The sequence below is a fragment of the Platalea leucorodia genome, assembly GCF_965183815.1.
Source record: "Platalea leucorodia genome assembly, chromosome: 6".
Taxonomy (NCBI): Eukaryota; Metazoa; Chordata; class Aves; order Pelecaniformes; family Threskiornithidae; genus Platalea; species Platalea leucorodia.
The window spans coordinates 60,771,901-60,787,897 of NC_138828.1; the positions used below are offsets into that span (position 1 = coordinate 60,771,901).

General features: G+C 41.0%; 1 protein-coding gene across 2 annotated transcripts in view; it reads left to right on the forward strand.

Moving 5' to 3' along the window:
• The window catches only part of PDS5A (PDS5 cohesin associated factor A), an 86,206-nt gene extending 75,492 nt beyond the window's left edge, over window positions 1-10,714 (forward strand). For both annotated transcript variants that reach the window (XM_082316536.1, XM_082316537.1), the window contains 4 exons: window positions 3,062-3,207; window positions 4,436-4,541; window positions 7,254-7,606; window positions 9,477-10,714. In XM_082316536.1, coding sequence (XP_082172662.1) covers window positions 3,062-3,207; window positions 4,436-4,541; window positions 7,254-7,606; window positions 9,477-9,480 — 609 coding nt within the window. In that variant the 3' untranslated portion in view covers window positions 9,481-10,714. The remainder of the gene's footprint in view (window positions 1-3,061; window positions 3,208-4,435; window positions 4,542-7,253; window positions 7,607-9,476) is intronic.
• The last annotated feature ends 5,283 nt before the right edge of the window (window positions 10,715-15,997 follow it).

Genomic DNA, 15,997 nt, shown 5'->3' on the forward strand with positions numbered 1-15,997 from the left:
AATAAAAAACTTCCTGCTGCATATCCAGCCTGACCAAATCAGTCAACAGACACCAGCCATAGCAAGATCTAAAATACCATCACTGTATCGGAGAACCCCAGAATAGATAGATGGTGTTAAATACTTTTACACTAGCTTTCTGTATGGCAGAAGTGTACACATTTCCTGCTGTTGCAGTGAACGTAATTCTGCATCACATTTTGGAAAGCCTTTCCCAGAGGTGCTTTGGTTTGCAAATAGAGGATATTAGAATCAGAATATCTCAAGTTGGAAGGGACTCATAACGGTCATCAAGTCCAACTCCCTGCTCCTTGCAGGACTACCTAAAACTAAACCATATGACCAAGAGCGTCGTCCAGACGCTCCTTAAACTCTTGACAGGCTTGGTGCCATGACCACTTCCCCGGGGAGTCTGTTCCAGTGAGCGACCACCCTCTCTGTGAAGAACCTTTTCCTAATGTCCAATCTGAACTTCCCCTGACACAGCTTCATAACATTTCCTCGTGTCCTATCGCTGGTCACCAGAGAGAGATCATCAGCACTCCCCATCCACTGCCCACCTTGAGAAAGTTGTAGACTGTGATGAGGTCACCCCTCAGCCTTCTCTTCTCTAAGCTGAGCAAACCAAGTGACCTCAGACGGTCCTCACAAGTTTTGTCCTCGAGGTCTTTCATCATCTTGGTCGTCCTCCTCCGGACGCTCTGTAATAGTTCCATGTCCTTCTTATATTGAGGCACCCAAAACTGCACACAGTACTCGAGGTGGGGCTGCACTTGGCTGCCAGGGCACGCTGTTGACTCATACTCAACTTGCCATCAACCCAACCCCCCCACATCTCTTTCCGCGGGGCTGCTCTCCAGCCTCTTGTCCCCCAGTTTGTATGTATAACCAGGATTACGCCGTCCCAGGTGGAGAATGAGGCACTTGCTCTTGATGAATTTCATACGGTTGGTGATTGTCTAGCTCTCTATCCAGATCTGTCTGTAAAGCCTCTCTACCCTTGAGGGATTCCACAGCTCCTCCTGCTTTAGTATCATCGGCAAACTTACTTAAGGTACACTTGAATCCTGCATCTAATAAAAACATTAAAGAGCACTGGCCCTAAAATTGAGCCTTGGGGAACCCCACCAGTGACTGGATGCCAGCCTGATGTAAGCCTATTAACTATAACCCTTCAAGCCTGACCCGTCAGCCAATTGCTCACCCAGCGTGTTATGGTCTTGTCTAGCTGTGTGTTGGACAGTTTATCCAGAAGTATATTGTGAGAGACAGTATCAAAAGTATTGCTAAAATCCACAACCACCGTGTCTGCTGGCTTTCCTTGGTCAACTAGATGGGTGGCCTTGTCATAAAAGGAAATGAAGTTGATTAAGCAGGACTTTCCCCTTGTGAACCTGTGCTGGCTGTGGCCAATGACTGTGTTGTCTCTCAAGTGTTTTTTCAATAACTCCCAGAATAACTTTCTCCATAATTTTACCAGGCACTGAAGTGAGACTGACAGGCCTGTAATTACCAGGGTCTTCCTTCTTACCCTTCTTGAAAATTGGGACATTTGCCAGCTTCTAGTCGAGTGGGACCTCTCCAGACTCCCAAGACTGTTGAAAAATAATGGAGAGAGGTCCCGCAATGACATCGGCCAGCTCTTTCAGTACCCTGGGATGAATCCCATTGGGCCCCATAGATGTATGCGCATCCAGTGGGAGCAGCAAGTCTTGAACAAGGTCAGGGTCGGCTGGGAGTTTATCATCCCCCCAGTCATGGTCTTCCAACACAGCGCTCTGGGGGTCCCAGGGCCCATCATCAGTGTAGAAGACAGAGGCAAAGGTGGCATTAAATGTCTCCGCTTTGTCTACATCCCTATTTGTGAGGTGACTGACCTCCTCAAGCAACGGCCCAATGTTATCTGTGGTCCTCCTTTTACTATTAAAATACTATAAAAAGCCCTTTTTGTTGTCCTTCACAGTGCTGGCCAGCTTGAACTCAAGCTTTGGCTGCATGAATTTTCTCCCTACGGTGGTGAACAGCGTCTCTGTAGTCCTCCCATGTCGCCTGTCCTTGCTTGCAAAGTCCGTACACTTTCCTTTTCCACCTAAGTTCTAGAAGAAGATTCCTGCTCAGCCAAGATAGCCTTCTGCCCCACTTACTTAACTTTCTACACTTTGGAATTGGCTGCTCCTGTGCTTTTAAGAGATGGCTCCTAAAAAGTGACCAGCGTTCATGGACCCCAATACCTTCAAAAGCAGATTCCCAGGGGACCTTACTAACTCGCTCCTTCAGCAGCCCAAAGTCTGCTCTCCCTATATCCAGGGTCGAAGTTTTGCTGGCAGTTTTTCTCCTATTGCCAACGATTTGAAACTCAGCTGCTTTGTGGTCACCGTGACCAAGACGGCCACTAATCACCACTTCGCCCACAAGTCCCTCTCTGTTTACAAACAACAAATCTAGGAGGGCACCTTTCTTAGTTGGCTCCCTTAGTACCTGCACCAAGAAGTTATCTTCAACATGCTTCAGAAATTTCCTGGACCTGTTTGTCTCCGCTGTATGATATTCCCAGTTGATGTCTGGGAAGTTAAAATCACCCATAAGGACAAGGGTAGTTGATCTAGAGATATCCCTTAATTCCTTGTAGAATAATTCATTGGTGTTGTCCTGGCTGGGTGGTTGATAGCAGACTCCCACAACATCATCTGCTTTGCTTTCCCCTTCATCCTTACCCAGAGGCTCTCAACCATGTTGAGACTGAAAGGATATTGCCACATCCTTTCAGTCCTCTAATATTACCTAACGTTTTGGTGTTAGTTGAGACTTCTCCAGCTGCTGTCCTTTCAAAGCATGAGAGAGAGTGCAAGGCAATTGATGAAGTGCTGTTACATTATAAGAAATAAAAGTACGATAGACAGTGGGTTTTAAGTAAAGGTGAGATCTGTAGCTCTAAACTAACGGCATTGTGATTGAGACTGTTAATCCAGAAAAAATATTTTAAAATACTCAAGAAAATATTTTTAAAATTAAATATGTATCTGAGGTTCCCATTTTTAAAGATTTGAACATTTTCTTCTAGCCAAAACCAACTGGTGTATTAGGTACAGTAAACAAACCATTATCTGCAACTGGAAGGAGACCGTATATTAGAACTACAGGATCAGAAACTGGAAGCAATATCAGTGTAAACTCTGAGCTGAGCTCTTCTGCAGGAAACAGATCAAGGTACAGGAGTTTGAAATTTCTCTCATCAACTCTTTACTTCATGTTCTCCAGTGTGCTTGCATGTTTTAGGACAGGAGGTGATTTGGTGTGTGTGCTTATGTGTTTGAAGAGTGTTTTTTTATTTTGTCTGTTTTTAAAAAATATAATAGTTCTCTATAGGTAAAATCTCCATCTTTGCTTTTTGCTTTGGGGTTTTTTTTAGTAGACAGAAATTCAGTACAGTGTTTAGGTGTGGCCTGCCTGTAATTACATATAATACAGCAGCAGAGACACTATACTCTTCGAAATTTTGGTGGTTAATATTCATAATACCTTTACATCAGAAAATATATTAATTGAAGAGACCAGCCATAATTAATACTAAACAGATTTTGCAACTCACACATTTTTGATGTATAAATTAGGATTAATCCTGATTGGTAACAAGAAGCATTTTTGATGTAGATGACATATTGTGATCTATTTAAGATTCAGAACAATTAAAAAGAGCTTGCTGAAGAGGAACAGGATCTCAGTGGAAAGATGCAACATATGATTGTAATATTAGGTCTGTCTTCTAGTAAGTGTTATTTTTATGTGGATACAGAGTTTTTAAATTTGTCATAAATCTGGAGAAAGAGTTTACACTTTCAAATTTTAAGATTGTTTAATTTGTTTTGGAATTGATTAACTGGCTAAGATAAAGGGTTAAAGAAAGTAGAGAAAGTCAACTCTAGGTACTACACTTCATAAGGCCAAAGGGAAGCATAACAGTGCAGAATTTCTTCTATAAGTGCGCATGACATATGCTGTAATAATCTTGATTTTTTTTTTTTTTAAACTATTTTCTTTTAAAGCTTTCATACGTTTGTGTAAATGAACGTGAAGTTTGAGCATTGCTGGTCTTTATTTTTCTTTACTACCTTTGCCTATATCGGCTTTTTCTGTCTGGAAAAAGAACCCAGCCTTGTTTAGAGCATTGCTCTTAAGTTTGCAAAAAGAATTACATGGCATTGTGTCTATGATAAGAGATTTGGCTCAGTGACTAGCCAGTCCCTTTCAGACCTTTCCCAGTTCTGGGAAAGAAAATCTAAGTATGAACTCAGGCAAATTCAACTTTGTTAACTAATTTAGCCTGTCTGCACTGATTTTTTTTTTTTTTTTTTTTTTTTAATAATTGCAAACATTTTTCTTCTTCTGTTCTGTTCTGTATATTTTGGTTTTATTTTGTCTTCAATCATGCCACCAGGGAACAAAGTTCGGATATATCAGAAACCGGGGTCAGTGAAAATGATGAAAATCCCGTGAGGATTATTTCAGTCACACCAGCAAAGACAGAACCTGTGAAAAACAAGGTATGTCTGGGGATTTTATGGACCGTATCTCTATAATAAGCGTGGCATTGGGGGGTTATTCAGTACACATCACTGCAGGTGGCCTCTGAGGAACTGGTAATGTCCGATTTCATTTCATGTAGTTATATCACTTTCCTAGCCCAATAGCAGACCCCTTATTTTCAAAACTGCTATTTATTTTATCCATTTGAGCTCATGTGCTCAAAAATAGGACAGGCAAATTGGAAGGGGTTTCCTTCTTTTGTTCTAAAATTCCAGAAGATTCCCACCTTTATTCTGTGTTTTCCGGCATAAATGACAGTAAGGCTATGATTCAGAGTGAAGGTTGGCACCTGTAGCTTTAACTGAAGAAAAAACTGAAGGAAAATTTCAAGTAGTCCTCTTGCATGAAATAAACACCCAACTTTTGGATTGTGTCACAACTCAAATATTATTTAAACTTTGAGTATTTTTAATGTTTTTCCCTCCTTCCATTAGAGAGAGAAGATCATGCCTAAATCATAATGATCTTTTAACTTATAAAACATACAGTTGCATGAAGCTTAACAAAGGTAAATGTGAAGTCCTGCAGCTGGGATAGATTAAACTCAAGCAGCAGTACAACACGCTGGGATCTGCCTGGCCTGGGTGCAGGTTGGCTGAGAGGGGACCTGGGGGACCATCCCGGTGGACAACCAGTGGAGCGTGAGTCGGCAGCAGTGAAGGCAACCTGGGTCCTGGGCTGCATCAGCAAGAGTACAGCCAGCAGATTGAGGGATGTGATTATTCCACCCTATTTGGCATTCATTAGGCCACACCTGGAATACTGTGTCCAGAATATGATGTCATCCCCAGTTCAACACATATATTGAAAGACTGCAGAGAGCTTTGCAGAGGGCCACCAAGATGATAAAGGCTTGGAGAAGTTGTCATATGAAGAAAGGTTGAAAGTGTTGGGCTTGTTCAGCTTAGGGGAGAGAAGCCTTGGGGGGATCTAATCAGTCTTTCAATATCTAAAAGGTATTTATAGAGAAGATGGAAGTACTTTCTTCTCAAGGCTGCATGGTGACAGGACAAAAGGCTGCAGGCAGAAGTTACTTCAGGGGAAATTCCATCTGGATGCAAGAAAAAAAAAAAAATCTACATTGTGAGGAAAATTAAACATTGGAGTAGGTTGCCAAGAAAAGTGGTGGAACGTTGCTGTTCACGGCTTGGCTTGTCAAGGGCCGGGGATAAACCCTGAGGCCCTGCTTTCAACAGAAGGTTTGACCAGATGATTTCCAGAGGTCGCTTCCAACTTAGATGATCCTGAGATTCTAAAATCAAAATAGATTTTTGTAATAATGTAGGGATACATAGATGGTTCATGATGTACGCCTTTTAAGAAGTTATATGTCTACTCAATCTTTTTGATTAGATGAAATCAGAGTAGTAAGCAGGTGTTTTGGATTTGTATCATCACATGGAAAAGTTAATTTTTCTTAATCTTTTAAAATAACATCCACATGATATTCACACCCATGAGCTAATGAAGAAGAAAAAATCTTTCCCAAATCTGCAAGTATGGTTCCTTTTTTTCTTCTTTTTCCTGAAAATAGGGTTTTTCTGAAAAATTAGAGAAGTTAGGCAAAGCATTTATGAAATAAATCTTCAAAGATGCTTTCTAGGTTCTTGAAACCTGACTTTAGTTGAAATTTTCAGAGTGGTTATCTGTGAAGTTCTTATGAATAGAAGTTGTAAATGTCTGCCTTGAAGCTGCTAGAACAGTAATAAAGATTACAGAGACTGCCTGGCTTATTTAAACATTTAAGAAATAATGGTAGAGTATTTAACAAAAAAGGCCTTGGTTCAGACACAGCACTTACAATAGTGAGTGGCCTTAATTGGTGTGTTTGAAATTGCTAAGTCATCCCAGCCGTACTTCTTCAGTACCCTTTTCTCTGCCCCTCCTCCTGACTGTTTCGGAAGCCAGTTTTCAAATGAAGGTCCAGCATCCAGTTGCCTCCTCTTTGTTTCCATATGAATACTTTTCTGTGTAGAGACCTACATTGCCACCACCCTTTCTGTTTCACATATACAGACACTGCTTCATTAAATTTAATCACTTCCATTACCTTGTTCAGTGTAATGAGAAAACCATGCATGTAGGCCATACCTATTCAGACATGACAAAGAATTAACAAAGACAGCAAGTTTCATTTGAGACTAGGTCTTACTCCCTTTTATTGCCTGCAAGCCTTGTTTTTTTCCTTTTACTGGTTTTAGTAATCTGCACCTTTACTGAAGGTTGGTCTCAAAATTTGCATATATTGAAGTAAATATCATTTGCTGTACCAGAATCATTGCTCCTGCTCCTCAGTTCTCTCCTGTCAGTTGGCATCTCTCCTGTCAGTTGGCAAAGAGGCAGTAAAAGGAGCTTGTCCAGAAGAACCGTCATAGGAGGAGCTGAGATTATCAGTCTTGCTGTAATCTCGCTTTCAAGCAACTAAAAGATACATTGGGTGCAGATATTAACATTATACACAGTGTAGAAAATCTTTTTGCAAGGTTAATGTCCAAAAGTAGAACTTTTTTAGTAAAACTTTTTATTGGATCTAAGCCCATGTGATGTGTTTTTTATAAGAACCCTTACTTTCTGTTTCATAAACTCAGGTTTCTGTCAGAAGGAAGTAACAATTTGAGTTTGCCTTTGGGAGTCTTTTTTTTCCTTCACATTCATGACTTATTTTCTAGGAGATTAATTCTGATCAGGCTACACAAGGAAACAGCACTGACCGTGGGAAAAAAAGAACAGCAACGGCATCTGGAACTGAGAATATTCATCAAAAACCAGAAGAAAAAAATGTAGATGAAACAGGACCATCACTCGCAGCAAAAACCAGGAGAGGGCGTCCACCCAAACCTGAACCTCAGGGTACCACTGCAAAAAATGAGGAAACAAATAAACCACCTGTCAGGGGAAGGAAAAGGGCAGCAGTCAGTCAAGAAAGTCCAGGGAGTTTAGAGGCAGGTAACGCCAAAGCACCAAAACAACAAGACACAGCAAAAAAGCCAGCAGCAGCACAGAGACAAATTGATCTACAAAGGTAAAAATAAATAAATTTTTTAAAAATCCATGCCTGGGTGGGGTAGGCCTTTCCTGTCTCAAGATAGACCCTGAAATTGCAATTATAACAGATCTAGCATATGCTAAATGGCACAACTAGACCACAATGATTTATAAACATCATGATCCAACACGCGTTGTGTTGTGTTCTGTTCTATTTTTCAAATTTAAGTATCAGAGCACCTGGAATTGGAGAACTGAATTTGTTTGGTCAGAACATTATATTCTAACCTGTTTTCACCAAATTGTGGGTTTTTTGGTCTGTTGCATCCTGGTTGCCCTTACTAGCATTGCTATGTAAAAGAACTAAGAATTGAGACTATTTCAAGTGCATTCAGTAATGCCACGTACACAGGAATTCAGGTGCTCTGCTCTGCTTCAGTTCATTGATAACAAAGGCTTGAAAATTGACCATCTTTAATGAACAGAAAAAGTTGTAATTCTCACAGTAATTCTTTTTTGATATTTTGGGTCTGTGCTGGTTTACTGTTAATATTAAAAAATTTTTAATATATATATTTTAGGTAAAACAAAAGCAGAATTTGGAACTATGTAAACTACAAAACAGCTCTTGGATGATAATTTATTTTTCTATACTCCAGTGTTTAAATATGGTGATTTGATTTCCAATATAAACAAACCACAAACATGCATAAACACTGAGGAATTTGTTTAGCTGAATCTCATACGATAATAATTTTAATGCAAAAGTGTCCAGAGTTGTAGAGCAATAAGATATGGTCAGCAAACCAGTGTGTTGGAAGAAATCAATTTAATCTGCAGGAAGAAAGAACCATTAGAATGGTTTCTTTCTAGAGGTTTTGTAAATTGAAGGTCTTGCAGAGAACCTTGATCAAAAAGAATTACCTTTTCCTCACACAGCAAGGTTCATATACTAGTAAATGGTTCAGTCTTTCAAGAGAGTAGTATTTGTGTGCTGCCTTGCAATGCTTGTTTTATACATCACATTTCTTTAAGTCTTCATGACAAACTGCACTATCCATAGCCTTAAATAAGCCACCTGTATCAGATAGCGTCTTTGAAATATGTAATACCTCAGTGTTTCTTGGAAAAAATACCAAAACATTGTTAACGTTTTTCAGAAGCCAGGTGCTTGGAAGTGATGGAGATTCACTGTTGGAGATAGACTCAAGTCCAGAATATTCCCAAAATGCAATGGATCTTTTTAAGGCCTGTGGGAGCAGCCAGGAAGATACTGAGGATACAGAGATAGCAGAGGGAGGCTTCCTTAAGGTGTAGCAGGCATCTTATGTAGGACAATTCTGTGTTTTTTATTGTAGTTTATACAATAGGGAATCAAAGAAATTTTTCTCTCTTCTAGAAAAATGTATGTAAAAATAGCTGTGTCTGACAGGGTGGGTTTTTTTCTTTTTGCTTTTAAGTAGACCTGTACATGTTACTGTAAATATTTGAAAAACATTTGAAGTAGTGCTTGTTCTTAAGTAAGACAGGCTATTTTTATAAACCTGGGTAATTAAATACAGTTAATTAGAACAAGATACCATTCTTATTCTCTGATTCCAGTGAAAGCTATGGATAAATGTATTTTTATTTATGCTGAAAAATCATTACTCAGTTACACAAGTTGAATAATAATAATTCCATATTTCCAAGTTTATCAGGAAGTTGTGCTATGCAATAAGGAAATTCAGTTATATTCAATTAATTATGTAATCATTGAGAAGATACAAGATGGAGTTGGAAGAATCACAGTATAAAGAGTGTAAAGGCTAAAATGTAAATGATATAGGTAGGATTTTGATTCAGAATCAGTTGTAATTTCCATGTCCTTAAAATTAACTTTTTTTTCCTTTTCTCCCCCCAAAAAGGTAAAAAGAAAACTCGCTCGAAAAGGGAGGAAATGAAGGCCAAATAAAGGCATGCTCCAAGCTTCTGCAAAAACTAGGATTCAGAAATTTCCTGTACAGGAACTGAAATTACTTCAAAACATACAGCTTTCAGCTCTGAAACCAGAAGGAAAACTATGCTTCCCTTTCACATGAAATTAATCCTTCTCAATGGAAATGTAAAGCAGAAACTCTTGAGAAAGAGGCTAAAAGCATCTGTACTTATTTCCCCAGAGACTTTTTTTATGAAAAGTCAATAATTAAGCAAATTGCTTAACACTTGGTTCCAGTTCCTGCATTCTGGAGTTTAAAAGTGTATTTACACCATTAATTTTCATGCTGCATTTTTTTTGTTTTGTTTTGTTGGTTTTTTTTTTTTTTTTTTTTTAAAGAAAGTCAGAGGAGGTCCTTACACTGACATTGAAAATTCATGATCCTAGAGCCAGGTATTCCCATGTTTCACAGAAAAAGTAGAAGTCTACTGAATGGATTTTAAACAAGACTAGAGGAAAAAAAAATCACAAAAAAAGTTTTTTGCTTTACTTTTGGAGACTGTTTTATGTATAATTCTTTCTGCCTGCCTACTTTTCTGCAAAAATAAGGTGTACAGATTTCAGTTCCCTGCTATGAAAAGTCATGTGGTGGCAATTTTATAAATGTTGCTTTCTGATTTTTATCAGAGTGGGAAAGTAATCACTTAAAATTATTATTAATTCGCAAGTAGACATTTCATTTTTTAATTTTCCCTCCATTTTAGTTTAATATAATTTGCAATAAATGTACATATTGATGTTTGTTTTATAAAAACATATATCACTTTTAAGTGTTTTTACTCCTGCGGTTCTGTTGGAATATTCTAAATTTTAAAGGAGTAAAGACAGTCCAGCATTTGATTTTATAATGTTTGTCACCAGATTTTTATTATTGATGTAAAGAAAAAAAAAAAATCAATTTTTAAAAATAGTTGGACTTTGGCAGCTTTGTAAGGAAAGTTGGAAATGTTTAGGATTGCTCTCAATTTTAAGCATTGTGCTGATTGGAAGTAAGTCTGTTTTGCATTTTGTCTTCCTGTCCAGGCTCATTTTTTAATGTTTATTTTAGACGATTGTTGCATCAATATTATGTTTCCTGGCATTGTTCAGCATAGATACAGTGTACACTTTTATGTACACATGATCATATTTAAGTTTGTTGCATAAAATAAACGCTTCTAGGTGTCATGTGGCAGTCTTTTTTTAATTTTTTTTTTTTTTTATTTTCTTTCACAGAAAACTACTTGCTATATCTGTGCATGGTGTTGGACGTTCATAGAAATATTGTATTGAGCAAAGAAGTAATGCAGACAGGTACATAGTTAAAAAGATTTTTAGGTGAAGTTACAGTGCTTTATCTCGTAAAGCTGTATGGGAAGAAGGGGGTTGGGCTGCAGAGTGACAGTGAACAGGTCACTTTGTTTCCCTGTGCCTCAGTTCCCCCTTTTTTTTTGCAAATTGTTTTGAAATCCTTTGATGCATTATAGAAGAGCTGGATACTCTTGACGTTAGTTGAGGATTGCTTGCTGTCCTAAAATGGCCAGGGCGCGGTTGTGTGCTGTTAAACAATGACCAAGTCTCTTATCGAGCGTTTGACTGGGGTCACAGTTATTTTTCTTCTGTAACAGAGAAAATCAGACTCTTCACAAAGCAGTATATGCAAGTCTTTTTCTAAAGCAATCTGCGATGCTTTGACATGAAGGATTTGAAATGCTTTTGACAGAGGGACACTGGGAGATTTTAAAAGCATTTAATTACACATCCATCGGGGGTTTGATTTCTAAAACTGAAATAATTTCACAAGATGGATTTACTGATCATAATGTAGTTTCTTCTTAGTGTTCTGGTCAAATACTTCCCTCGTGCAAAAGTTACAGTATTTTGGTTTAAACCAATTTTAAAATGTTTTTGGTAGAAGTTTTTAGGTGCTGCCTAAAAAAGAAACTCTCTTCTAGAAATGAGCTGTGGTACCTAGTGGTGTGCCTCTAACAATGATTTGAAATCTGGACTTGCCAAATATCGCAAATATTCAGAATTTTTTCCAAAAGCTGTGATTTTTGTGAAGTGGGTAATTTGGGGGGGAGGGGGGGTGTTGGGTTTTTTTGGTCAGTTTTTTTAATCAGTTCAAATGTCAAGTTACTCAAGGAATCATCATAGAATAATTTAGGTTCAAAGGGGCTTCTGGAGGTTCAGCGCCATGCTCAGAGCAGGGTTTTCACTTGTCTTTTTACAAGCAGAGTTACATAGAGTTTCTTCTGTTTTCTTTAAGGGGACGTTTGAGTTGCCTCCGTATGTTGATTATCAGTATAGTCAAAGAAAATCGGTACATTCATGCAGCAAATTATGCTGGGCAGAATTGGCTGATGAAAAATGCAGCATACAAACTATATGAAAGGTCTACTGGTGGCCCACTGGTTTCTTTTCAGAACTTGCCCCGGACAAGGCTACGTACAGAATTCCTCTGCCTGTCCCCCGTTACTCCCTCGCCAAAGGCCCGAGAGCACCGGTGGTACGGTTCAGAGGGGCCTCGGCGACGGACGTCTTTCTGTAAGAACAGTATCCCCTAAGGCCAGGGGTTGTTACAGCAGCCTCGCTTGTGATAGCAAGTGGTTGGAACCCTCAGCCTTCATAACACATACAGGGAGGTACAGGCATAATTCTTATACATACATAATTTATGCATTGCTAGTACTTCTTCTGATGCTTTAAAAATAAAATCTATTAAAGAGTAATTGGTATAAAATGGTGGAATCGAAGGCAAATTATTCCAAAGAAAGAGGTGGGCGTTTTGTACTTGGCCATATATGAGTTTTTAAAATATTTTGCATAAGAATGGGGATTCTCTCATTGTAATAAGAAAACTGATGCTCAGAGTTTTTCACTTGTTAATGTGCGATAAAGAATAAAAGGAAGCCCGATAAAACCCAGTCTTTATGGCTTTTATGCAGTGTAGGATTTGAAGGTGCTGAGGTTTCACGTTCAGTTACGCAGTTAGAGCTAAGTTCTCATCATCTTTAAGTTCCCATCTTCATAAAAGTGTGGCTTTGTTTCTTAGCGGACATACATTTATTTCTGTTTCTTTGTGTCCTCTGATGCCTGGACTGCACGGCTTTCATAACAGTAAGACAGGAGGGCTGTTCTGAGAACATACTTTGTAAGGTACTAAATTAAACCTCCTCCACTCAACAAAATTAAACCTGAATACTTGTTTTAGACAAAATAATAATGTTTTCTAGAGCAATCTTAAACAGGAAAAACAATACACATTACAAATCTTTTCTGCACATACTGACAAGCCTTTAAGTTCAAGAACCAATAAATAATAAATCCTTATCTAAAATGTACTTCCAGCCATTAGATACTTAGCACACGTTGTTGGACCAAGTTCAACATCTGACGGGCTCTTGGGTTTCAGGTTAACTGATGGGGCTATCAGAGCCAAACTGCCTCCTCTACAGATCCCAAAAGATCTGGGATCACCAAACATTTGCAATACACAGGAGATTTGCTGCTTTACGAAATCATCCATGTGGATCCTGGTTTGCTTGCATGTGTGCTCCGTTATTATATTTATCAGCGGTAATAGGTTGGTTTGTGCACAGAAATCAAGTCCCAAATCGGTGCTGAAGGAAATAGCCCAAAGTGAAGAAGCTCGACTGCGAAGTCTGCTTGCCAGGCAGGCTGCAGGTGTGCATAGCTGATAACCAAGCCTTAGTCACAGAGTAGCTGGTCTCAGCCCAAGGAACTGCATCTCGGTGCAGGAACAGGTTTGCTTAGGGAATAGCAAGGTGTTAAGCAGCAATTAGCGAAGTTCGTCTGTACGGCAGCACTTGGTATGTCCCTTGAAGCCTTCTCATGCCTAAATTTCTGACGAGGAGGGAATCATCCTGCTGATGAGTACCAAAGGTCAGAGGGAAGCTCAAATAGTAAGATAAAATACTTCTAAACATCAAAGACCAACAGCAGGTTCCATTCCTTAAAGAGTTTTTAAGCCCAACATTCCCTGCATCCATTTGCTGCGGTTCCTGGAAGGCAGCAAACAAGGCAGGGCTTCCTCAGGAGCAGAACTTGGAAGCCCTGGTTCAGAAGCAGAGGCGGTGGCTGACAGCCTCTCCCTTCCCTGCTGCGCAGCCTGGGTCAGGAGAGGGGATCCAAAATTTCTTATTCTTGTAGTTTTACCACATGAGAGACCAAAGGGGGTGAGCGACCCCGTTTCTCCCTTCGACCTCTCGCTTGGTGATCTTCTGTTTCTAACTGAAGGTGGCCACGGCTCCCATCAGAGATTCCTCGGCACCAAGTCGCTGTGGTGACCCACAGGATGACCACTTTCACAAATCTGACTCACAACAATACTTTAAATTCAGGGTAGGAATATCTCTCACTCAAGGCAAGTTCCCGGCCTTATTTTCTGCAGTCTGAAAGGAAATGAGCAAGTTCTTGGCATTTGCAGCTGCTTGTAAAGAAACGAGTGGGACCGCAGGAAAAGGTCGGTTCAGGCTTGTTGCAGTTCAGACAACCTCCCCCTCACTCAGGCTACAAAAGCCAAAGCAGCAGCCCCACTTCCTCCAGCAACTGGTAGGAGCAGCGTGGCACCTGAACTCGGCTGGCATCACACGTGCCTCAAGACGATGTGAGCGCGTTCCTCGGGGCCTTGGCGTCGCTCGCAGGCGCTCGGCACAAACGGCACATGAAGAGTTACTGGAACTACTGCCTGCAACAGGCAGTGTGCAGGCATCCTGCCGTTGCCCTGGAAGAAGTCCTCCTGCTAACCTGGTGGAGAGACCTTTTGACCCGCAACAGAGCATCTTCTCTCTGCTTCTGCCTAGCGAAAGTCAAGACAAACTTTTATCAGGCAACAGTCAGAGTGTGCAACGGCTGGGTGTTGCGAGACAACAGGAGGAAGAGTCGGGACTGGTGGTGACCCCTTTAGCTTTGGCAAGAAATGATTCTGTGATTCTAAGGAGCCGTTCAACTTGGAGCCTGGTGGATTCATCACCAAGCACGCAGCTAGATCCACGGTCAGCAGAGCTGAGGCGTCCGTGGGCAGCACAGAGGGGCAGCGCAGTCGAGTCTTGTGTTACCTAATGAGGAGGGAGAGCCATCAGGAGACACATCTGCTTTTCAGTGGGAGCACAGAGGTTATCCGAGCTAACTTGTAACTCGCTGAAGTCATGCTGGCAGCAGTGTCGTCTCAGCAGCGTGTCCGCTGAGGCAAGACACATGACCAAATAACTTTGCATACACTGAGCGTCCTCCTCCCACGACAAGACTGTTGTTTCAACAGCCACAGGAGCTCAGATGTGTGTTCATAATGCTGCAAGGCAGGCATGCTCCAGAACAAGAAATACACGTTTTTGCTCCTTAAGTTCAGGCGTTTAATTCTCGTCTCATTGCCCTGGAAGCGGAGACTGATGTATGTTGACCCTGACGCACCAAAGCTTCTGAAGCAAGAGCTGGCGGGTGATTATGGCTGAGTTGCTTTGGTGTTGGGTCCGATTGCTGTAAAGCAGGTGGGTTATCACTGCGTGCTCTAGGAACTTCATAGGCGATAATCTGATTTCTTACCTTGGCATGCCATAGTTGCAACAGCCAGCGTCTGGCTGGGCGGCGGGCAGGTAGTCTGGCACCCTGCCCCAAGGAAAGCTGGGATGCTCAGAATATTTTGCCCTGCTGTATGGTGAAAACTCAAAATACCATTTGCTTGGCCGTATATTCAGGTGCCTCTGCATCATCCATCTCAGTACTGCCCCCAAACCAGAAATGGGGTGGGCTTACACTAGCAGCAGAGGTCTGAGCCATCAGCCTTCTCTCAGGAGGCTTACGTGCCGTCTCCAGAGCCCGCGCAGGGTGCCCTGCACAGACACTGCACTGATCCCTACACATGAGCTCTTTTCCACTTTTTGTGAAATGAGGAGAGGTTGTCACTGCCCAAGTAATTCATGCCATCACCTTTTGGTTGCTTCCATCCCTGAGTGTTCCCAGGAAAGGAGAGAGAAATCTGTAGTCTGGATAAATTACTCTGGATGGTGGTAGCAGCGATCACTGTCCATTCTTCCTCTTGCCCTTACGCCAGGACAGGACTTGGGCTGGGACACGGACGAGGAAGCCACTCTGCAGACCCTGGGAGTGGACATGACTGCAATGGCTCTGTACTTTTCCTTCGTGCCCTTTCCCATCCCCTTTTCTCAACCTTGCGGCCGCAGTACATCATTGCTTCCCGGCTGTTCTTCAAGGCCCTCTTTGCTGTATCCATCCATGCCCGCACATTGTGTCTCCTGCCTTACATTCTCCCTTTCCTCTATGTGAGCGTAGCTTCTAGCATAAAAGGATTTGGGGAGAAAGAGGGCTCCGTGCCGTGATTCGTTTCTCATGCTTCTGGGGGGATGCTTTCACAGTTTATCAGGCTCTGCTTTAATAACAAGATTTTAAACTCTGCTTTTCCCACAAGGACGCTCCACGTTCAGCGTAGGT